The sequence below is a fragment of the Polypterus senegalus genome, chromosome 8 (assembly GCF_016835505.1).
Source record: "Polypterus senegalus isolate Bchr_013 chromosome 8, ASM1683550v1, whole genome shotgun sequence".
Taxonomy (NCBI): Eukaryota; Metazoa; Chordata; class Cladistia; order Polypteriformes; family Polypteridae; genus Polypterus; species Polypterus senegalus.
Genome location: NC_053161.1, coordinates 166,949,211 through 166,972,839, shown reverse-complemented (window position 1 = coordinate 166,972,839; position 23,629 = coordinate 166,949,211). Strand labels below are relative to the sequence as shown.

General features: G+C 39.6%; 1 protein-coding gene across 1 annotated transcript in view; it reads right to left on the bottom strand.

Annotated features, from left to right (window-relative positions):
- Positions 1–21,113, bottom strand: part of LOC120534445 (E3 ubiquitin/ISG15 ligase TRIM25-like) — a 28,553-nt gene extending 7,440 nt beyond the window's left edge. The window contains exons 1-5 of the mRNA XM_039762019.1: positions 20,323–21,113; positions 14,007–14,102; positions 7,994–8,227; positions 7,744–7,903; positions 7,577–7,636 (exon numbers count right to left, since the gene is read on the bottom strand). Coding sequence (XP_039617953.1) covers positions 7,577–7,636; positions 7,744–7,903; positions 7,994–8,227; positions 14,007–14,102; positions 20,323–20,910 — 1,138 coding nt within the window. The 5' untranslated portion in view covers positions 20,911–21,113. The remainder of the gene's footprint in view (positions 1–7,576; positions 7,637–7,743; positions 7,904–7,993; positions 8,228–14,006; positions 14,103–20,322) is intronic.
- Between the last annotated feature and the right edge of the window lie 2,516 nt (positions 21,114–23,629).

Genomic DNA, 23,629 nt, shown 5'->3' with positions numbered 1-23,629 from the left:
ACTTTCATCTTTCCTGTTATTATTATTATTCATAGCACAGTTCAAGCAGTGACTTCAACAGTATTTCAAACAATAAGCAAAGTAAGAATTCCTTAGGAAAAAAAAAATACACTTTGAAAGTTTCTGCATAGATAGACAACATATAGTCTGCATCAGGAGATATCAAAAGTAAATATAAATAAGAGTATTATGGTGATCTTACTGCTCACAATGGGGATCTCAACAAATACTTTAAAAATAATTTTGGAAATTAACTAACCATTTGCTTATTGCTGTTGCAAGTTAAAATAATAACTTACACCAAAGCACACTTGTTATTTTTGGAATTTAGTGGCAGTCCATATCATTATCAGAAAATGGAGTTCTGTCACAGATTGCCAAATTGTATAGATTAAGTTGACAGGTACAACAGGAATGATATACAGTTTGCCAACTATAAAGAAAAGTGTGCTTTACACTTGCAAAAGATGTCCTTGTGGACATTTCTGGTGTGACAAAAACTAAAGGTTAATTGTTTTAATAAATAAAATTAGAAAATGGCCAATTTTCTCAAAATGAAATAAAAACCAAAGAAACAAAGAACAATTAGCTAAAAACTGAGAGTAGAAAATGGTGAAAAACTAAAACTAAATAAAAACAAAAACAAAAAAATATCTTTAAACTAGAAAAACACCGGAAGGAAGGTGAAGGCCTAAAAAAAGAAATAAACTGACAGAACCTGCAAGTTAGGTACAAGCCACCTACTTCTTGTTGGCTCTGCTGCTGCCAGGCTGGCACGGAATAAGTAAGTGTAATGGGCTAGAATTCAGTGTTTTAAAGAAAATGACATTTCTGTGTGCTGCTTAGTATAAATGGGCTATTAACCAGTGTTTGAAAGTAAAGGCAAAATTCTTGAAAAATTCTGCTACAGGTTACTGTTGATGGCTATCTACAGGCCATAAATATTTACCTGTCTTGCTAAAGAGTCGTCTGCTTTGAATAATCAGCCTGCTTTGTTTAGTATCTCATCCACACATCATGAATGTGGTGATACAGAACTTCCTGCTTCCTTTAAAAATGAGCGAGTCCTGGGGACATTGGTTTCTAATCAGGTACTTTTTAATAGCTGACCACAATACTATTGTTGAAAAAAATTAAATGTGTTTACACAATTTGTTCTGCAGAGGAAATTGGCTTGCACCATTGTTTCACTGATTGTCATGTAGCGCTATGCAGAGACTGAAGCATATATATATATATATATATATATATATATATATATATATATATATATATATATATATATGTATATGTGTATGTGTATATATATATATATATATATATATATATATATATATATATATATATATATATATATATATATATATATATATATATACACATATATATACATATACAGTGGTGTGAAAAACTATTTGCCCCCCTTCCTGATTTCTTATTCTTTTGCATGTTTGTCACACAAAATGTTTCTGATCATCAAACACATTTAACCATTAGTCAAATATAACACAAGTAAACACACAATGCAGTTTTTAAATGATGGTTTTTATTATTTAGGGAGAAAAAAAATCCAAACCTACATGGCCCTGTGTGAAAAGTAATTGCCCCTGAACCTAATAACTGGTTGGGCCACCCTTAGCAGCAATAACTGCAATCAAGCGTTTGCGATAACTTGCAATGAGTCTTTTACAGCGCTCTGGAGGAATTTTGGCCCACTCATCTTTGCAGAATTGTTGTAATTCAGCTTTATTTGAGGGTTTTCTAGCATGAACCGCCTTTTTAAGGTCATGCCATAGCATCTCAATTGGATTCAGGTCAGGTCTTTGACTAGGCCACTCCAAAGTCTTCATTTTGTTTTTCTTCAGCCATTCAGAGGTGGATTTGCTGGTGTGTTTTGGGTCATTGTCCTGTTGCAGCACCCAAGATCGCTTCAGCTTGAGTTGACGAACAGATGGCAGGACATTCTCCTTCAGGATTTTTTGGTAGACAGTAGAATTCATGGTTCCATCTATCACAGTAAGCCTTCCAGGTCCTGAAGCAGCAGAACAACCCCAGACCATCACACTACCACCACCATATTTTACTGTTGGTATGATGTTCTTTTGCTGAAATGCTGTGTTCCTTTTACGCCAGATGTAACGGGACATTTGCCTTCCAAAAAGTTCAACTTTTGTCTCATCAGTCCACAAGGTATTTTCCCAAAAGTCTTGGCAATCATTGAGATGTTTCTTAGTTAAACTGAGATGAGCCCTAATGTTCTTTTTGCTTAACAGTGGTTTGCGTCTTGGAAATCTGCCATGCAGGCCGTTTTGCCCAGTCTCTTTCTTATGGTGGAGTCGTGAACACTGACCTTAATTGAGGCAAGTGAGGCCTGCAGTTCTTTAGACGTTGTCCTGGGGTTTTTTGTGACCTCTCGGATGAGTCGTCTCTGCACTCTTGGGGTAATTTTGGTCGGCCGGCCGGCCACTCCTGGGAAGGTTCACCACTGTTCCATGTTTTTGCCATTTGTGGATAATGGCTCTCACTGTGGTTCGCTGGAGACCCTAAGCTTTAGAAATGGCTTTATAACCTTTACCAGACTGATAGATCTCAATTACTTCTGTTCTCATTTGTTCCTGAATTTCTTTGGATCTTGACATGATGTCTAGCTTTTGAGGTGCTTTTGGTCTACTTCTCTGTGTCAGGCAGCTCCTATTGAAGTGATTTCTTGATTGAAACAGGTGTGGCAGTAATCAGGCCTGGGGTGGCTACGGAAATTGAACTCAGGTGTGATACACCACAGGTAGGTTATTTTTAACAAGGGGCAATTACTTTTTCACACAGGGCCATGTAGGTTTGGATTTTTTTCTCCTAAATAATAAAACCATCATTTAAAAACTGCATTTTGTGTTTACTTGTGTTATATTTGACTAATGGTTAAATGTGTTTGATGATCAGAAACATTTTGTGTGACAAACATGCAAAAGAATAAGAAATCAGGAAGGGGGCAAATAGTTTTTCACACCACTGTATATATATATATATACACACACATATATATATATATATATATATATATATATATTTATATATACACACACACACACACACACATATATAATATATATATATATATATATACACATACACATACACAATCTTTCACCACATCGCTGTGGCTACACCCTGTTACAACAGTGGCTTGTACCAAACCCAGGTTCCCCTAGGCCGGCAACATAAGCAAGAGAGATTGGGAGAGAAAATGAGGGAAAAAAAAACGAAAGAAGTGTTAGTAACAAACAAGAGCATGCATGCTGCACATTTGAAACCCTACTTCCCGGTATTAAACTCTCAACCAGCTGTAAACATATAACATGAAAGAACTAGTGGAGCCATCCTCCGGTGCAGCATAATATGCAACAACTGAAATACAAATATGCAAATTCTGAGCGTTTGAAATTTGACATTAAGGTGAGAATTAGGGCTGGGCGATATATCAAAAATTTATCGTTACCGAAATTTATGACTCTCATCGACGTCATTTTGCCCATGTCGGTAAATTCGGTATTTTAAAAAAAAAGAAAAGGCATGTGCAGGTTGGCGATGTTCATGTCCCTTTAAGACGCTGTGCTACGTTACAGACTTGACGGGGTGGAGTCACATGACTCTACTACCTGTAACAAGACGAGACACGGGTGAACAAATGGAGGACGATTTAAATGTTGAAGCAGCAGCGACGAAGGTAGAGCTGGTGGAGGAGGAAGAGGAGACGCTTGTTAACAAAAAAAATGCATCATCAATCGTTTGGCAACATTTTGGATTCAACAAGGATGATATTGATCAAAAAATTGTTAAATGTAAACTCTGCAAAAGACTGTTGCGTCAAGTCAAGGTAACACAACCAACCTCTTCCACCACCTGCAGCACAACCATGTGATTCAATTCGAAGACATAAAAAGCTCAAAGCGAGAAGAGATTAGGAGGACCAGCAAAAACGTCTTCCTCCACCAGGCAGCGGTCAATAACCGAAGCATTTGCTAGTACTCAACTATATGAGCGAACTTCAAAAAGATGGCAAGAAATCACAAATGCTATAGGCTACCACATAGCAAAAGACATGGCTCCTATTGCTACAGTGGAACGCAACGGGTTCAGACACTTCATGAAAATAATTGGCAAGAGATACGAACTCCCATCACGAAAATATTTTTCAAAAACTATCATTCCCAGCATGTACAGCACAGAGAGGAAAAAGGTTGCTGCTGAATTGAGATACGTTAAGCGCGTTGCAGCCACATCCGATCTCTGGTCCAGCCGCACAATGGAGCCGTATATTAGTCTCACAGTTCATTACATCGACAACAAATGGGAGCTGCGTACCAGAGTGCTCGAGACGGCCTATTTTCCATCTGATCACACGGGGGAGATGGTTGGACAGGGGTTGAGAGCGATGCTGTCTGCATGGGACATCAGTGAAGAGGACCTTGTTGCTATAACAACTGACAATGGCCCAAATATTGTGAAAGCTGTCAAGCTCAATAAATGGACACGGGTGCAATGTTTTGGGCACAGGCTGCACCTGGCAGTCGGTAAGTGTGTACATCTTAATGTATTTGGGTGGTGACATCTGGTGTGTTTTAAAGTGACTTTAATTCTGTGTGTCATATTCAAAATTGAAAGTATTAATGTTTGAATAATGTTTATATAGGCATAAAAATACTTAAGACTGCTGAGCAGCAGTGTATCCAGAAAGTTTTTACAGAAGACTTATTGTGAGCCAGTGTTGATCATGTTGTGCTGTGAAATGTAGCAAAATACATGATTTTTAAAATGTTTTATTACTGTGCCAACCCTTTTTAATTTTGTAAATATGGTCTGAGAGGTCTTATTTAATTCTTACTTTATTTTGCTTGCTTTATTTGAGAATTAGACCATGAATTGGGGTGATGTTGGGTGTGAAGATTTGGATAGATATGCTACCTCAAGGCCTTAGCAGAGATAGGCCTTTGTCCATGATGGCATTACATTTGCACAATCATTGTTTACTTTGTGAATAGCCAATGTGAAACATATTTATTATTAAACTATTTTGTTTACAAGGGATACACATTTTTTAGAGAGCATGGTTACATATTGTATCCTACACTTTTTATTTTGTTCAGTTAATAAATCTTAACCACTAAAAGTACTTACTACTATTGTCTTCATTTATTTTCAGTGACATTTTACAGTCCTTTAAAGTGGTAATAATATAATTGCAATGAATAGGTCTAGGGGGAATAATATTATCAAAATAACTGGAGGAACTATGCTGCCTGCCACAGCCCCATCAAATGAAAAAAAAAAAAAAGTTTGTTTTTTTGGCACTTGGGGTGGTTATCGTCCATTTATCGTTATCGAGGTTAACTGCTCAATTTATCGTGATATTGATTTTAGGCCATATCGCCCATGTTTAGTGAGAATTCTTTGTAAATGTTTACAGGTTTCTGGTTCTTTATACTAAATGTTTACTAAATAAATATCAGGTTTTTTTGGATTGTAACATCCCTACTCTGTAGACATACAACCCAAATGCTTAACACAGTAAATCTAACAAACAGGAGCTAATTATCAGCGACATCGCAAAGCAGTTGAACTAAAAGTAATCAACTGACAAAGAAACATTCGTGTAGAGGGAATTAAAACTGGACAGGGACATCCATACAAAAACCATGGAAAACGTGAGCATAGCAACAAGCTACAAGGTGCTTATCCTGCTTCATTAAGGTGTTTCTCAAGCAGGCACATGTTTCCAGATGTGCTGTTTAAGCTCTTCTGAAGAAGGATAAATAAATGAGCAAGGCTGAGAATTTGAAATACAGTGGACAGCCATAGAAACAGTGCAGCAAATAAAAAAATCCATCAAGTTTACTTCTCTTTGAGATTGCCAGATGCCCAGCAGTGGTATCAGCACAGAAACCTCTGAGACATCCATCTACAGACCAGAGAAGTCTTATCAGAAAAGGTCATTCCTCCAAGGTGAAGGTGGGAATAAAGCCAAATGACTCTCCTATGCATGAAAAAATGGCAGTAGGTGCTCTGGTCTGATGACTCAAAAACTTGAAATTTTTGCCTGTAACTGATGACAGTTTGGCCGCTGAAAGGTTGGAGAACAGTACATTGATGACTCTGTGCAGACAGCAGTGAAACAAGGTTGAGGTTCCCTGCGGGTTTAGGGCTGCGTATCAGAAAATGGACTTGGTTATTTGGTCAAAATTTATGGTCCCCTCACTGCTGAGTAGAGGTAGATTCTCGTCTTTCATTCAAAACCATCAGGGAGGTATTTGAGCGGTCACAACTCTATGACCCCAAACACACAACCAAAACAATCTATAGCAAAAAGTGGAACATGGAATCCTGCAACAAAAAGCATGGCCTCCATGGAGGACAAAGCTCAAAACTGAGCCAGTCTGGAATTACTTGAGAGTCAGAAGCAAGTAAGAAAGATAAACTCTGCAGTGAAAAACAGACAACATGAGGACCTTCAGAAACCACATGAAAGCAGACCAAACAGAATTGGCCATGTGTGGGCAAATCAGATTCTCGTTTGTTTTTTTATTTTCTGTGTACATTACTTTCTAGGAAGCATATCGATTAATAAAAATGTTCATACAATTAGTTTTTAAAACATTCCCAGTTTATAGCATTTTTTTACAAGTGCCTAAGACCTTTGCATATTATTGTAAATGTTGCTGCATTTTATCAAATTTGGACAATGTGAACACTAGCAGGTGAAGTGACCCACTCAGGATCACAAAGCACGTCACTGGCAAGAGGTTTAAAGTTCATTACTTTAGTCAACTGCCTACACCAGGGCTCCTCAATCACAGTCCTGGAGGGCTGCAGTGGCTGCAGGTTTTTTGTTCTAATTAGAAAGCAATTCTTGCCAATAATTTAATTTCATGGCTTGTTAGTGCTTTAACTCTGCCATGTCAGGTCATTTCTCATATCCAAGATTTTCTTCCCCTTTCGAAGGATATCATCCAAATGATTTGAAGGCTAAAATGGAAGAGTAATTCTCAGTCCTTCACTTTTTTCTCTTCACTTTCCTTCCAAGTATTTAATTAAACCCAATAGTGCATGATAAATAAACACGGGTGTAAATAGTAACAAGCTAAATGGAGAAATGCTGCTCTCTTTTGTCATTTGCATGTTATTGCTAATTTGGAGCCATTAAAAACCACTTGAGCACTAAGTGCTTTGTATTAAGCAATTGGGTTGGAGCAAAAACCTGCAGCCACTGTGGTCCTTCCGGACTGTGATTGAGGACCTCTGGCCTACACCACTTGACGCAACATATGCCTAGGTTCTTTACTGCTTCTTCTGCTCTTCATAATGGTGGGGTGGCTTTAAACGAACCTAGTAGGCCACATAATAGGTTAGTATGTAGAATGACTGAAAAGCTACAAGGAAGACATTTACTCTCCTACTAGTCCAAATTGAGCCTGTGTTTTCCACAAAACTCTTTTACGCTGCTGGACTCCACTTAACTCAAAGTAAATCATGAAAACATTCTATTTTGTTTATTTAAACTCAGTAAAACTAGAAGTAGACTTACATTTTAAACGTTCATATCTGGTCCTCTGATTCTGCTGGATGTGACCTAAACTATCAGCTCCTAAGAAAAAGACAAAAGCAGAATGTGAGCCTGTAACACTTGTCACAACCAAGACATTGTTCTTCTACTTCAGGGTCTGTCTGGTCACTTGAGGATGCACAACCCACCAGCTTCACTGGTCTTTACCAACTCCAAGCCCCTGATCTCCAGCAGTCTTTGTTTCAGATCAGAAAGGCTTGTCCTGAGAGTCTTAGGAAGCAAATCTCCATTAATGCTGAAGTTTGGTATGCCTTCATCTCCAAGAGGGGCCGAAACAGATGGTAATTTCTACAAGATAAAAAGTGAGAAAAGGAGAACATGATAGACAACATTTTTGTCACACAAGCCTGCTGGTGTCCTTCAGATTGGCCCTCATACCTTTAGGAAGTGGATGTGGTCACTTGTCTGTGAAAGCTTGGCCAGCTCAGCATTGCTCATCTTCAAATCCTTGATCTCCTTCTCCAGTTGCTTCATGAGCTCTTCAGCCTTTCTCAACTCTGTTCTCTCATGATCTCTAATTACTTCAGCGACCTGTGACCTCAGCTTCTCAATGGACTGAATTACAGACTTGAAGATCTGCTCGTGTTCCTGAACTTCTTTTGCTGCTGTGTTCTGAATGGAAAAAGGAAATTCATATCAGCCACATGAGCTCAGTCTTTGAGGATAGCACAATAATTATGCGCACTTTGTGATAATTTTGTTTGGTTTAGCTAAACAGCTTGTGACAAAGGCAGGAAGTCAGAATATCACCCTTGGAACACTTGGATTGGGTGGATACTGAAACTCCAATTCTGGTCTGAACTTTTATTTTGAAAAGACTGCCAGAGTTAAGGGGGAGACAGGAAGGGTTTCAATGTTGATAGAAAATGCAACAGGAAGATCATCATCCTCCCGAGGACGGAAAAAGAAGAAAGAAAGGGGAAAGAGGGGATCCTCCATGTTTTTTAGGGGAGTAAAACAGGCCTGTAGAGGAGACTGAGAGTAATAGTCTTGAGGATTACAAAAGGACTGCAAATTATGACAAAGTGGTTGTGGAGGTCTACATGGGATGGAGAAGCTTCCAGATAACTAAAATAATGGATGGTACTTACTGGATGTTCCCTGAATCTAGACAAAAGGAGAAACAAAACAACAACCAGAATTGGATGGAGTTAAGAAGGACCACAAGGAATGGAAACAAAGACTATTTCCTGGGTTTTTTAGGAATTTCAAAGACTCATTTTTCTTGATATTATGTAAACTTTGTACCTCTGTATTCAGAAATATGCATATAGCAGTATTTGTAGTTATTGATGAATGCACTTTAGAATTCTAAATATATTTTGGTTGTTTTGTTCTACATCATAACGTAAACAGTTATAGTTTTTGGAATGGTCTAGATGTCAACCTTGGTTTGTTAATAATTTAACTTGGGAATAGTTGATTGTTACAAGCTTTCTCTAGCCCATGTGGAAACATGGTGTGTCTGTTGTCACAGTGGTAGAGTTTCTACCTTAATCAGTCCATTTCTCTTGTTGTTTTCTAGGAGTAAACACAGCTGCTCCACTCTCCGTTTCCACCAAAGAAGAGCAGTGATCCACCTTTTATGGGCTGATAGTGTACCAATTGGCTCAAATTCAAATCCCATCGAAACTAAAGTAGCACATTAAATGCTTTGTTTTGTATTTGATCTTCTTTGTGCTCTGTGTGTGTGAATCACTACATGCTTCTTAAGTGGGCTTTCTCTTCCTCCGACAGGGCACAGAATCCATTACATTCGTGATATTACAGCTCTCTGAATAATTAAAATACTGAGATGTATAGGGTGGTCCAGATCTAATTATACAATTTTCATTATACTATAACTTAAGTTTATTACACAGAAAATCACACGAAAAATCCCAGACCATCGAGAAGTGTGTGAACTGACGACATGAAGAATCGTCTTTGCGCCGAACTGTAATCATCCCCGCATAAATCAAGTTTATCATCCTCCAGACAATCTGGATCTGCATAATTAGATCTGGACCACCCTGTATACTTGATATCATTTTCATATTAAACATGGGAACACGGTGGCGCAGTGATTGTTCATGCCTGATGCAAGATGCTTGCTGCGCTGTGCGCGACTTTCGATGAAATAATTTATTGCAGCAGTATTGTCTCTTTCAAATGTACTAACCTCTAATTCCTGTCCTTCCTTTTCTTTCTCCAAGTAACCAATCGCCACGCAATCAGCTCTGTAATAGATGTTAAGCCATCTATAAGCTTAGAATGCCGATTCTTCAAAACTTTTAAGGAGCATTGAAATATCTTCATAGTACATGTTTAATTATTCCATCCATCTATCCTTCCCTTGTCGCTCCAGCCCCAGCAAGAATAGAGCGTGAGGCAGGAACAATCCGTGAATGGGGCGCCAGCTCCTCGCTAGCGCTGCAGCACCGTGTCCTCACATGTTTAATTATTAACAATATAGATAATTTAAATGAAGTTAAAGTTTTACCTGTATTATATAAAAAACATATTTTGCTGCATTTCATCTTAAAAATGATATCATCATCATCATATGTAAATACGTACTTTATAAAGTGGCTTAGGTCGTGCAATATTATAACTGTATCGCAAGTTTACAGTGAGGTAATTGTACTTAGCTCGTAAGTACAAAGCGTTCTACAAGGAGCACTTGATGGACTGATTGATTCCGTTTATAGTTCTTGGGATGAAACTGCTTATGAACCGTGAGGTCCGTACAGGAAAGGCTCTGAACGTTTGCCGTATGGGAGCAGTTCAATAGACAGCATGGCTGAGGCAGCGTATGCTAGATGCTGTACACTGATAATTGTCTTTCTGATCAGCTGCTGTAGAGCCGCGATTTCCCACTCAGATACAGTGATATAAATACTCCGAGTGGTCCAGCGAGAGTAATATGGAAAAAGATGATCCGCTGTGGCAACCCCTAACGAGAGCAGCTGAAAGAAGGAGAAGAAAATGGGAGTGAGAGTAACAATGCTAAAGCAGCTATGGTATTTAGAATAGTTTGACCATTCTGAGGACCATTATATTGTTACAGGTTAATTACAATCAGATGCATTAAATTAATAAACAACATACAGTTAATTTCAGTGTATTTATGAAGCCACGTCAGGGATGTGGATCTAAAAAAAGAAAGGGAAACCACACAGGAACAGTAGCACTGCTTTGACGCTGGGTGCCGCCAGTTTGCAAAACCGAGTATAGAACTTGCGTACGCCAGGGTTTTAGCTAGTGTGAAAATGTGCATGGCTTTACGCCAAGTTTAGGTTTTATACATCGCGATTTGAGTGTGGAAACGGGCTTACGCAACATTTTTGTACATACGCACCGTTTATACATGAGGCCCCAGGTCAGGCCAGGTTAGGTTGCTGCACTGGTACAGCAAATTGTCGCATCCAACACACAATGAAACAGCTCGGGATCCTGGTTGGCAACCCCAGGTAGACACGCAATCCAGTCCCACCCTCCGGAAATGGCGATCTATCTGCTGCAGCCAGGTGTTACGTGGGCATCCCCTTGGCCTGGTCCAGCTGCTCGGGCCCTCAACAATGACGATCTTGTGAGCCGGATCACCCTCGGGGAATTGTGCCACATGGCCATAGTGCCATAACTCATGCTCCCTTATAATGCAGGTAATGTACCTCATTTGGGACTCCGTGAGCAACACAAGGTCAAACCAGCGGTACCCAAGGATTCTCTGAAGAGACACAGTACCAAAGGAGTTGAGTCTTCATCTCAAGGTTACTGGATAGCATCCATGTATCGCAAACATATAGCAAGACAGAAAGCATCAGAACTCTAAAGAGTCCTTTTGTAGAGATATCTAACCACCTGTCAACGCTTATTGGTCTGCTACAGTATTAAAGGCAATGTATTTTTGAAAAGAATCATCACTGGAAATGAACCGTGAATTCACCATTTCGAACCAGAAAGTAAACAGCAGTGTATGAAATGGATCATCAGTTTGGTCCATTTAAAGATGCCTTAAGAGGTCGTTGATTTCTCATGGACTGATATGTGAAATAAGCAGTTCATGCATGATTGAGAGAAAAACTAAAAACAAACTTTTGGCGAGCTAGACCAAGTGCACTGAAACTACTAGGTAGTTTGTTAAAAAATGGTGCGTCTTTATGTTTTCTACTGTAGTTATAATAAATTTTAGAAATAGGGTATGGATCAAGGTTATTATAGGTTAACGAAAAATAAAATCAAAACTGAAACTATTATTAAAAAACATTTTCGTAAACTGAAATAAAATAAATAACAAAACTGAAATGAAAAACTAAAACTAAACGAAACTATTAAAGTAGCTGAAAAGACTAAATGAAATAAAATAATTTACTAAAATATTTTTAGTTTTTGAATGAATATTCTTACCGTTAGTCTTTAAACCTTGTAAGTTTTAACTCTAAAACAGAGTCATCCACCACGAGCTGCCCTCACATATTCATCCAGTGAACGGCGGCTGTTCACACAGCATTTGCGGTGACAGAGCGAGCTGAGTGTGGGTGCGTAAAGCGTGAGAAATAGAAATCGATTTGTGTGCCGCCTTTCTTTGTGCTTGTTGTATATCAAGATGTAATTCAAATGGCTGAAATCAGAATGTGCTGCTCAACAAAATGTTTACCATTTGGATAGAAAAATCACGAGTGAGTAACGTTTCAGTTTATTTCTCAGGTGTCTGCTTTTTGTTGACAGCAATTCACATGCCACTTTGCACAGGAGAAATCATTTTTACTTTCTCATATACAAAGTATAGAGAATGTATAGTAATCATGAAAAAATTCGACCCTAGATATTTTGATGAATCTTAACGTTATAGACTAACCATGTGTCCAACAATACTGTTTTTTGGAATTGTGTGTTCGTGTGTCTGTGTGTATACACGATAACTCAAAAACGCAACTAGATAGATGGATGAAGTTCGGCATGTGGTTGTTACACCATAATTGCAGATCTGTATTAACTTTTGGGCCAAATCCATCACCTGGAAGTGGTACTTTACCTGAACGCATACTCGATGTTTTTTATTTTTTTATTTATGCTGCAGAATCCGATTTATTCAACTTTACTTTTATAATAATTGTTCAATATATTATTAATTTGATTTGTTGTTGATGGTTCCTTAATGTACATAATATAAAAATATAATCATTGTCTTGCGGTTTACTTTTCAAATATCCATCCCCATATCTGAGTATGCAAGAAAGTTGAGGGGAGTCCACTCCCGGTTTTTGAAAATAAAATGCCACTAATCGAGATACTGACTAGGTCATCATACAAGATCAGCATATTGTTACTGACCAATCACTTTTGCTTTAAAAACATCGTTTAACAATGAAGCGATGCAAACAAAGGTAGAGCCTGACAAGTAATGAAAAACTACTAATGGGTTTTTGTATTTATTCCATATTTATTAATTTATCATTTTTCTGTTCATATCCACAACTCAAAATACCTGATAATGTGAAAGTAATTCATTAGCAGAATTATATTTTAAAATATTTGTCTCCCTTTTTTCAATGTCTTTCTCTCTCTCTCAAAATAGATAGTTGAAATATCATATTCTCTTTGTTCTTAACATCAGCCTTATCATACATATTGCATACCAGGGATTTTTCCTGCCTTGCATCCAATCCTGCTGCGGTAGGCTCCAGGTTTCCTGCAATCCTAGTCTGGATAAACAAGTTTAGATAATGTATATGTTGTTCTTAATCTCAGACGCTGTCTCTGTTGTTTTGTACCTGTCCGTACTCCTATTACCTGCTCTTGCCCTGCTCATTATGGGTTTACTGTTCTTATGGTGGGCTATTCAAGACTCACCACCCATAACCTTGATTTGCATGCTTGTTGTTCTTTGTTTCCCTCAATACAGCTAAGTGGGGTCTGCACACAGATTCAAGTCAAAGAGCCCTGTTCTTCCTAAGCCCCTGTGATTTTCAAGAAAAAATATTTTTAAAATTATAAAATTGTGTAAAATCGTTCATATTCAGTGTCTAGTTTTGATTATGCTTGTTTTTATCAGACAAAAACAAAACCAGATAGTAAACCAGGCAGTATAGTAAGCTTCTACTAACATTAAACTCATATCCAAATCTGTTAAGTGTACAGTTCTGTCTGATTGTGACACAAAACTAGGCGCTCCATGCCATAATTACTAAAACTAAAACTAATATATATAAAAATAAAATAGAAATGTCTTTGTGAAATAAAAACTAAACTAAAACTAAAAATACATGATGAAGGAAAACTAAAACTGAATTTCCAAGTAAGGTCAGAAAAAATATAGAAATAAAAACTAATATAAAAAGGCAAAACTATAATAACCTTGGTATGGATAATTATTGACTTCCTTTCCCAAACAGGACACAAGACTCACCTGAATCCTTTCTTTGGTCTCCATAATCTCCTTCACTTTCTTTTCTTTCTCTTCTATTTTCTTTTTAATTTTTTTCTTTCTCTCTTCCAGCTGATTCTGTGTGGAGACAAAATGGAAGAGAGGCATGTAAGGAGTGGACAGAGTTGGAAACAGAAACCAGAAGAGATGATTAGAAAAAGAAAAGAAGAGAAAGAGAATGAGGAAAGAAAGGACACCAAGTGGACATCAGTGGAGCACATTGGAGCTGAAGGTGTGAGAAACCGGAAAGACTGGACTGAAAGGAATATTGAAGATGACTGGGAAAGAAGAGTGAAAGAAGTAACTGAACATCAGAGCCTGGGCCTCAGTGAGTGATCAGGCATTTAGAGTAACAAACAAGATGGAAGTCTGAAAGTTAGGGTGGAAATCAGCTATCAGAAAAAAGTGAATAAGACATGAGAAACACCAGATAAAAAGGAAGAAAATGAAAACAAGAAGAGAAAAGGATTGAGAAAGTTAAGTGCAAAGACATAGCACTTTGAGCTACATTTTTTGTAAGAAAATGTGCTATATAAATAAATGTTGTATTGTATTGTATTGTATAGGAAAGGAGGGGAGGTAGATTGGCAAGGGTTCAGTAAAGTCCATTGTGATTTCTTATGGTGATGAAGGTGAGGACACAAGTGGGGCTGGAAGGACTGACATCTGAGATCTTAAGTCTGACTGAAAAGTGACAGGGAATGAAGGAGAAGAAAATTAAAAGGAAAGCAAGTGTGGATATGCAACAGTTGGACATAAAAAAGGGGAAGATTAAAGATAAAGGTGGAGGTGAGGGGCAGAAGTTGTGGAGAAGTGGGGTAAATATCCATATAGTGGATCTGTTAAAGACAAGAGCAGGAACTCTATCAGTGTACAGGCCGAGGGACATGGAATAATGAGAGATGGTGGTGCAAGGGTCACTTTGTGGACATCCAGCATGATACTGAGGAACATACTGTATGTCAAGTATCGGCATGGGTGAGCAGTCAACCTGGGGTTAGACAGTAGAGACTGTGTAGCTAGCGAGACAGACAGGCAGACAGACAGAGACAGGACTCTTTGTAACCTAAAAATGGCACATTTGTAACTTTTTGGCTGCTTGTTGGCTTCCCTCCACACACTTCACCTTGACTCATGGAATATTGGTGGTTTCCAGCTTGCTAAGAGAAATAACAAATACACAGGCACAAGCCGTTTTGTGACTTAACCCTTGCTATACTAACGTACATTAAGATATACTGCTTATTTTCATACATGCTTATGCTTCTCTTTGAATATATGCAAATCATCAAGCTTCAGTATATACTCTTCTATACAGTCAGACATAAATAAAATGCTTTTCATTATAGTGACATTAGATAAAAATAAAAACTGCACAGGGTTGCTCAGTTGATATTGGATTGCAAGAAGCAAAAACCCTGTGAGAGTTTAAGCCGATGTGACGAACGTCAAACTACCAACAAAGTAATTTTAAATGTTACTGTAATTAGAAGAGATTCAGCAGGCCAAGGCCTTCTCAGTCAATGTGAATTATTTTTGAAAAGTCAATAATCAGAGGATAGAAAAATATCACAGACCACTATCAAAATACTATTGGCATGGTACAGAATTCTCATGGCTTAGTTAGTGGACATGTATCCCTAAATACGCATACATATACATATATACACACATATGGAAGAGAAGTTCTGTGATATGGTTTGCATATTTTCAGCTGGAGATCCACAAAGGGAGAAAAAATAATCACATATCATAAAGTAGTTTTTATTCTAAGTCAGTGTGATCAGGAGGGAGGGGGTGGTATTGGGTGTAAAGTTTTATTTATTATGAACATGTTCTTCTTAAATTTGCATATGCTGGATTTATGTCCAAGTGTCTGTTGATGGCGTCATCATTTGATAGCCAAGATTCGGCCAGCTCTCTGGCACCTTTAGTACTGGCCTTAAATTTTACTTGTACATTGTCCCAGTTAAATGTATGTCCTGTTGATTTAGTGTGTGCATAGATCAGTGATTGCGAGTCCTTTCTTAGTCAGACAAACAAACACAAACAAATCTCAAAGGCTTTATCAATCCCAAGAGGCTCAGTAAAGTCCATAATAAAGAAGTGTTAAGTGTTTGGTACTACTAGGACCCTCCCTGGATCCGGCTGTCCCTCCAAACTGGTCAGAGAGGCTACCAAGAGGCCAATGGCCACTTTGAAGAAGTTACAGGATTGTATGGCAAAGAGTGGTCATTAATGGTGTGTATGTGACAACAATTTCACAAGCGCTCCACAATTGTGACATGTTCGGGAGGGTCACAGGGAAAAAGCCACTTCTCAAGAAAGGCCACATTAAGGATTGTTTGAGCTTTGCCAGAATGCACCTTGAAGATTCTGATGTTAAATAGAAAAAGGTCTTATGGTCAGATGAGACAAAATCAAATTATTTGGCCTCAATACCAAACGGTACACCTGGTGGAAATCCAATGAAGCTCACCATCCACAACACACCATACCTACAGTAAAGCATGGAGGTGGCAGAATCCTATTGTGGGGGTGTTTGTCTGCCGCTGGGCCTGGGGCTCTCGTTAGGGTAGACGGAAGAATAGATGGGGCAAAATGCCATCGAATTCTTGAGGAAAACCTGCTACCCTCTGCAAGGAGGTTGAAGACGGGCAGAATTTTCACTTTTCAACATGACAACAACCCGAAGCACACAGCAAAATTGATCACACAGTGGCTGAAGGAGGAAAAAGTGAATGTCCTGGTGTGGCTCAGTTGGAGCCCAGACAGAGCCCAGACCTAAATATCATTGAAAATCTGTGGAAAGATTTGAAGACAGCAGTCCACCAATACTCACCATCCAATTTGACCGAACTTGAACAGTTCTGTAAAGAAAAGTGGGCAAATGTTGTTCAACCTAGATGTGCAAAGCTGATAGAGAAGTATCCCAATAGACTCAAGGCTGTCATTAAAGCAAAGGGGGGTTCAACAAAACATTGACATTGATACTTTATGAAATTCAGTATTTCTTGTTTTTTAATTTTTTAAAAATTGTTCTGAACTGTAGCTGTGATATCTTTCACTTGTATGTTATAGATTGCATTGAGTAAGTAAAGATGGAAAAAATATTAGTTTGTGTGTTTTCATTTAAATGGGAATGGGGGATTCTTTTCTATAACCACTCTGTGTATATATATATATATATATATTATATATACACAGTGCATCCAGAAAGTATTCACAGCGCATCACTTTTTTCTACATTTTGTTATGTTACAGCCTTATTCCAAAATGGATTAAATTTATTTTTTTCCTCAGAATTCTACACACAACACCCCATAATGACAACATGAAAAAAGTTTACTTGAGGTTTTTGCAAATTTATTAAAAATAAAAAAATTGAGAAGGCACATGTACATAAGTATTCACAGCCTTTGCTCAATATTTTGTCGATGCACATTTGGCAGCAATTACAGCCTCAAGTCTTTTTGAATATGATGCCACAAGCTTGGCACACCTATCCTTGGCCAGTTTCGCCCATTCCTCTTTGCAGCACCTCTCAAGCTCCATCAGGCTGGATGGGAAGCGTCGGTGCACAGCCATTTTAAGATCTCTCCAGAGATGTTCAATCAGGTCTGGGCCACTCAAGGACATTCACAGATTTGTCCTGAAGCCACTCCTTTGATATCTTGGCTGTGTGCTTAGGGTCGTTGTCCTGCTGAAAGATGAACCGTCACCCCAGTCTGAGGTCAAGAGCGCTCTGGAGCAGGTTTTCATCCAGGATGTCTCTGTACATTGCTGCAGTCATCTTTCCCTTTATCCTGACTAGTCTCCCAGTTCCTGCCGCTGAAAAACATCCCCACAGCATGATGCTGCCACCACCATGCTTCACTGTAGGGATGGTATTGGCCTGGTGATGGCGGTGCCTGGTTTCCTCCAAGCGTGACGCCTGGCATTCACACCAAAGAGTTCAATCTTTGTCTCATCAGACCAGAGAATTTTGTTTCTCATGGTCTGAGAGTCTTTCGGGTGCCTTTTGACAAACTCCAGGCGGGCTGCCATGTGCCTTTTACTAAGGAGTGGCTTCCATCTGGCCACTCTACCATACAGGCCCGATTGGTGGATTGCTGCAGAGATGGGTGTCCTTCTGGAAGGTTCTCCTATCTCCACAGAGGATCTCTGGAGCTCTGACAGAGGGAGGTTCTTGATCACCTCCCTGACTAAGGCCCTTCTCTGCCGATCGCTCAGTTTAGATGGCCGGCCAGCTCTAGGAAGAGTCCTGGTGGTTTCGAACTTCTTCCACTTACGGATGATGGAGGCCACTGTGCTCATTGGGACCTTCAAAGCAGCAGAAATGTTTCTGTAACCTTCACCAGATTTGTGCCTCAAGATAATCCTGTCTCGGAGTTCTACAGACAATTCCTTTGACTTCATGCTTTGTTTGTGCTCTGACATGAACTGTCAACTGTGGGACCTTCTATAGACAGGTGTGTGCCTTTCCAAATCATGTCCAATCAACTGAATTTACCACAGGTGGACTCCAATTAAGCTGCAGAAACATCTCAAGGATGATCAGGGGAAACAGGATGCACCTGAGCTCAATTTGGAGCTTCATGGCACAAAAGGTGTGAATACCTATGTACATGTGCTTTCTCAATTTTTTTATTTTTAATAAATTTGCAAAAATCTCAAGTAAACTTTTTTCACGTTGTCATTATGGGGTGTTGTGTATAGAATTCTGAGGAAAAAAATGAATTTAATCCAGTTTGGAATAAGACTGGAACATAACAAAATGTGGAAAAAGTGAAACGCAGTGAATACTTTCCAGATGCACTGTGTGTGTGTATATATATATCTTCATTTGGATCTTGATCTTTGTTTGTCCGCGAATGAATTAGAAGAAGAAGCACTAGATGGCAGTAGAGAGACAGCTAAAACATAGTCATTGCATTAAGAATCTCCTCCACGCTTATACTACTGAAGACTGTAGTACGCCAGTCACACCTCAAAACACAGACATTCAAACTAAACAAATTGTTGTGCTTTAAATTAACTAAAGAGATCTTCATTTAGATCTTGATCTTTGTTTGTCCGCGAATTCCACGCATACGTAGACCACCTTCCAGTTTAGTACGTTGTTGTTACTCATGGATGTCAACAATGTGCCGGAATAACGAAAGGGGTGGTGGACAGTGTTATGCTGGTTAGAGAATGAGATTGCCGAAGATAAAAGGTACGTGCCTACGTAACATATGAATGAAAGAAAGACAGTGGGTAAAATGAATGACAACGTAACAGCACGTTCCGGAAATTATTATTGTTACGTTGTATCCGGCAAGTGCTGCGCGTCCCACAGTTGTACCGTGGCTTGCTCACATGTCAGTGAAGTGATCCCTATTTATGCTTTAAAGAGCCTGGATACCTATGTGTCCCACTTTTATAACCATTGCTCCGTGTATATTGCCTTTCTCTTTGGATTGCCACAAAGCAACCTACGAGATTGGAGAAAGGTTGAGAAAAGATCTTGAGAGGAAATGACAGCATCATGAAAACGAGACAGACTGTGAACGGACAGAAGCAGAAATGCTCCTACACCACCACATAATTACAATTCGGACAGTGATTCCGAGTAGACCATTCCTATCGAATCAATATCCAAGGGTTTTCATTTGTAATTTTGTTTCCCTTATAAAAAATCATAATGCTGTGCCCACCCAAAGGAGGAGGGAGGCCACCTTCTCGTCCACCGGGGTAAAGCCCAATGCACAGGTTCTAAGTCGGGGGGCAATAAGTATGCCCACACCCGCTCGGCGCCTCACACCAGGGGCAACTCCAGAGTGGTAGAGAGTCCAGCCCAGAATATATATGTATTCTGAAAAATAAAAGTAAGCCAAAGCCAATCTGTTGAGGAATTTTTTTTTTCTCCATTGAGCACTTTATATTATCACTCAGTGTTATATTTTTTGAACTTGCTTACTCCAGAACAGGATCATGGTGCGGTCGAGGCTATTCCAGCAGCCTTAGGCATAATACTGGAATCAGCCCCAGTTGGCATAACATCCTGTCACAGGACAGCCATACACTTACCCATCCAAACACTTTGTCATAAAAGGCTGGATTAGAGTCAGATAATTAATGAAACATCCACTGTATGCCTGTATACTATGTAAAAAAGTCAACATAAGTGAGGAAGAGAGTCACTCAGAAATGGGGAACCTGTCAGAGATATGAGAGAGGAGTGCTAACTTCACCCAATCCTGGCTGAACACATTGACACCCGGTTAATCCCTCCTATTCCTAGTCCTCTCCTCACCTGTCTCCTAGGTCTTTCTTCATCAGGTGTCACGGTGTCATGACTCTTATGTTCAGTCGCCACACAAAGTAAGCACACGCAGATGTCATCGGTCCGACAGAAGATTTCCAGAACTTTCTGATGTTTCGTGCAGAGTTTCTCTTCCAGATTTCCACTCGGCTCCTCCAGTTTGTGACTTCTGAGGGCGTCAGACTCCAGGTGTGGCCGCAGGTGAGTCTCACAGTAGGAGGCCACGCAGGTCAGGCAGGTCTTCTTGGCTCTCCGTTTTCTCCCCCTACAAACATCACAGGACACATCGCTTAACCCAGCGTAACTCTCAGACGGTCCCCGATCAACTCTCATCTCCTTTAGTTTCCCGATCAGTTCAGTTAGTACGGTACTTCTGTTCAGCTCTGGCCTGTCTTTAAAAGATCGTCTGCATTGAGGACATTTATAAGTCCCCTCCTTATCCGACATGTTCCAGTAGTCATTAATACACTTTATACAGTAGCTGTGTCCACATGGTATAGTGGTTGGCTCCTTCAGGACTTCCAAGCACACGGGACAGGAGTACTGATCGGTAGACGGGTAAAGGTAAGAGGCGGCCATCGCGAATTCATTAACCGTATTTTCGGTAGAAGGGTCGAACTACAGCCCGCAATGTCTATGGCGTCAGTCATGCAACGTCTTTTGGGAAAAAGATAACTACAGACCTTTGGACTCATTAGGTTTTGCTAGTTTAACCAGGCGAAGCGGGAGCCGAAATCTGTTTCCGTCGCTCTGGATGACGTTACTCGACAGCGCTGCTTCCCGCCGTTTATGTGCACGCGCTTTCGCTCGCTCTGGTTCATGTGCAGCTGCGCGCTGCCCCCAGCCTTTTCTGCCTTTGCTTGCTTTCACGAACAAGTAATTAACAAAAGTAATTTGTAAAGTGAGGCAAGTCCTATAAATAATGGGTTTCCATATATACAACGCGTGTATATTTTATTTTACTTTAAGAGAAAAAAGCTCCTCCCCTGCTTTAATCTTTGTAGTGATTCAAGTCCCAATATAAAACGGGCTGCGGAGACCTAGGACACGCTGGAGGAATTGTATTGAGAACAACTGGGAACTCTCCATGAAGACCTGGGGCCTCGTTTATAAAAGTTTTGACCGTGGAACTACACGTGCGCTAATAATAATAACAATAAAACCTGGCGTACGAACATATCCACGCAATTTTACTTTATAAATCACAATCATCTTCTAAATATGCTTTCGTGAACGCGCCTCAAATACCGCCCAGTTCCACCCTGAAACAACCATACATGGACCATGCTAATCAACCTCATGCATATGCAATTGCGATTGGCTGGTAGTGCAGCCTCATAATGCATCAGCAGTGCGGGGTAGAAGCTCTCACCTCAAATTACAGGCACGGATGAGTAATTCTTAATCCTTCGCTTTTTGTTTCTTTATTTGGAGGCCTAAGCGCGGTTATCAGCAACAACCGCAAATAATCGCAGCATGTTACTGCTGTTGTAAGTGTCGTGTGCTGCAGCCAAGCCATGCATAAAACACATAATAAAAAAGTCCTATCTATGGCGACGAAGCGGATCGCAAGTCACAGGCAGAGTGTGCGTGTAACGGGAGGAGAAACAAAAACACATCTACACTCTCTAATTTCAATCTGCGATGGGCATCTGCAGTTGGAGAAACCTTTTAATATGGCACAATGCCAGACCAGTCCTGACTGTGGTAAGTCTCCTATTGACATCACAGATGACTTGTAGGTTAATAGAATGTAATTGCTTGCGGTTCACAAACGCAGCTTCATTCTCACTCTGTGTCCTTATGCATATTTATTATTATTATTAGTAGTATTTTTATTATTATTATTTCAATATGAGCACATTAAAGTGCTCCTGTTATGTTGGGAAAACTGGACATTGCTGCAAATTGCCTATTTTATGTTGGTAACAACATGTTATGTTATATGTATGTGACCCTCACCATGGGAAGACTGGATGCAGCACTTCGTTGGTCTCTCAAAGGCTTCCAGCACAGCAGGTATGAATGAGTAAAAATACTTAGCCAAGATATTCTTGATCTATCTGCCTGTTCTCTGACATAATTAAAACTGACAAAAAATGACAAAAAAATTCTCAGTGCAAATATGCAGCATTGGTCCTCTTTAAAGGGAACTAAAATTGAGTCTGTACATCATATTCATCAATGACTGCCTGAGGTCTGGAACTCACGGCCATCTCCAAGTGCTGGGTTTCCACCACAGTGATGTTTCAGGCCTTAACTGCCGCTGTCTTCAGGTGCTGCTTGTTCGTTGTTCTTTCTGTCATCAGTTTTGTCTCCAGCAAGTGCAATGCATTTCCAATTGGGTTGAGGTCAGTGTCAGTTGATTGACTTGGCTTTTGAAGAAAATTCCACTACTTTGCCTTGAAAAGCACTTGGATTGCTTTTGGCTCATTGTTCATCTATACTATGAAGTGTCTTCCTATAAGGCTTGCAGCATTTGCCTGAACCTGAGCAGACAGTATAGCCCCGTACACTTCAGAAATCATCCTGCTACATCTGCCAGCAGCCATATCATTAATAAACACCAGTGACTGACTTCCATTGGCAGCAATGCATGATCGTGCCATAACACGGCCTCCACCAAGTTTAACAGATGATGTAGTAAGCTGCAGATCATGAGCCGTTCCTTCTCTTCTTCATACTCTTCTCTTTCCACCATTCTGGTACATATTGATCTTAGTTTCCTTTGTCCAAAAAAAAATTGTTAACTGGACAGACTTTTAAAAATATGTTTTCTGGCAAAGTCTAATCTGTTCTTCCTATGCTTGAGGTTTACCAGTGGTTTGCACCTTGTGTCTTTACTTTCATGAAGTTTCCTCTTGATTGTGGACTTTGACAATGATAGCTCTACCTCCTGGAGAGTGTTCTTGGTTTGACTAAATGTTATAAAGGGATTCTTCTTCACCAAGGACAGAATTCTGCAGTCATGCCGCACAGTTGCCTTCAGTGATTATCCACATGTTCTGGTGTTGCTGAGTTCACCAGTGTGTTCCTTCTCTTTAAGAATGTACCAAATGGTTGATTTGACCACTCCTGGGGTTTTTGCTTTTTTTGTTTTGTTTTCTCAGCCTGTTTTTATTTGCATGAACAGCTCTCTACCTCAAATTCGAGAGTTCACAGTGACAGCTTCTAAATGTAAATTACACATTTGGAATCAATTCCAGATCTTCTCTCTGCTTAATAGTCTCATCTCATTTTGTCTCCTGGTCATCTCCTGATTGTCTTTCTTGTTTATTTCTGCTGTCCCTGGGTCTCC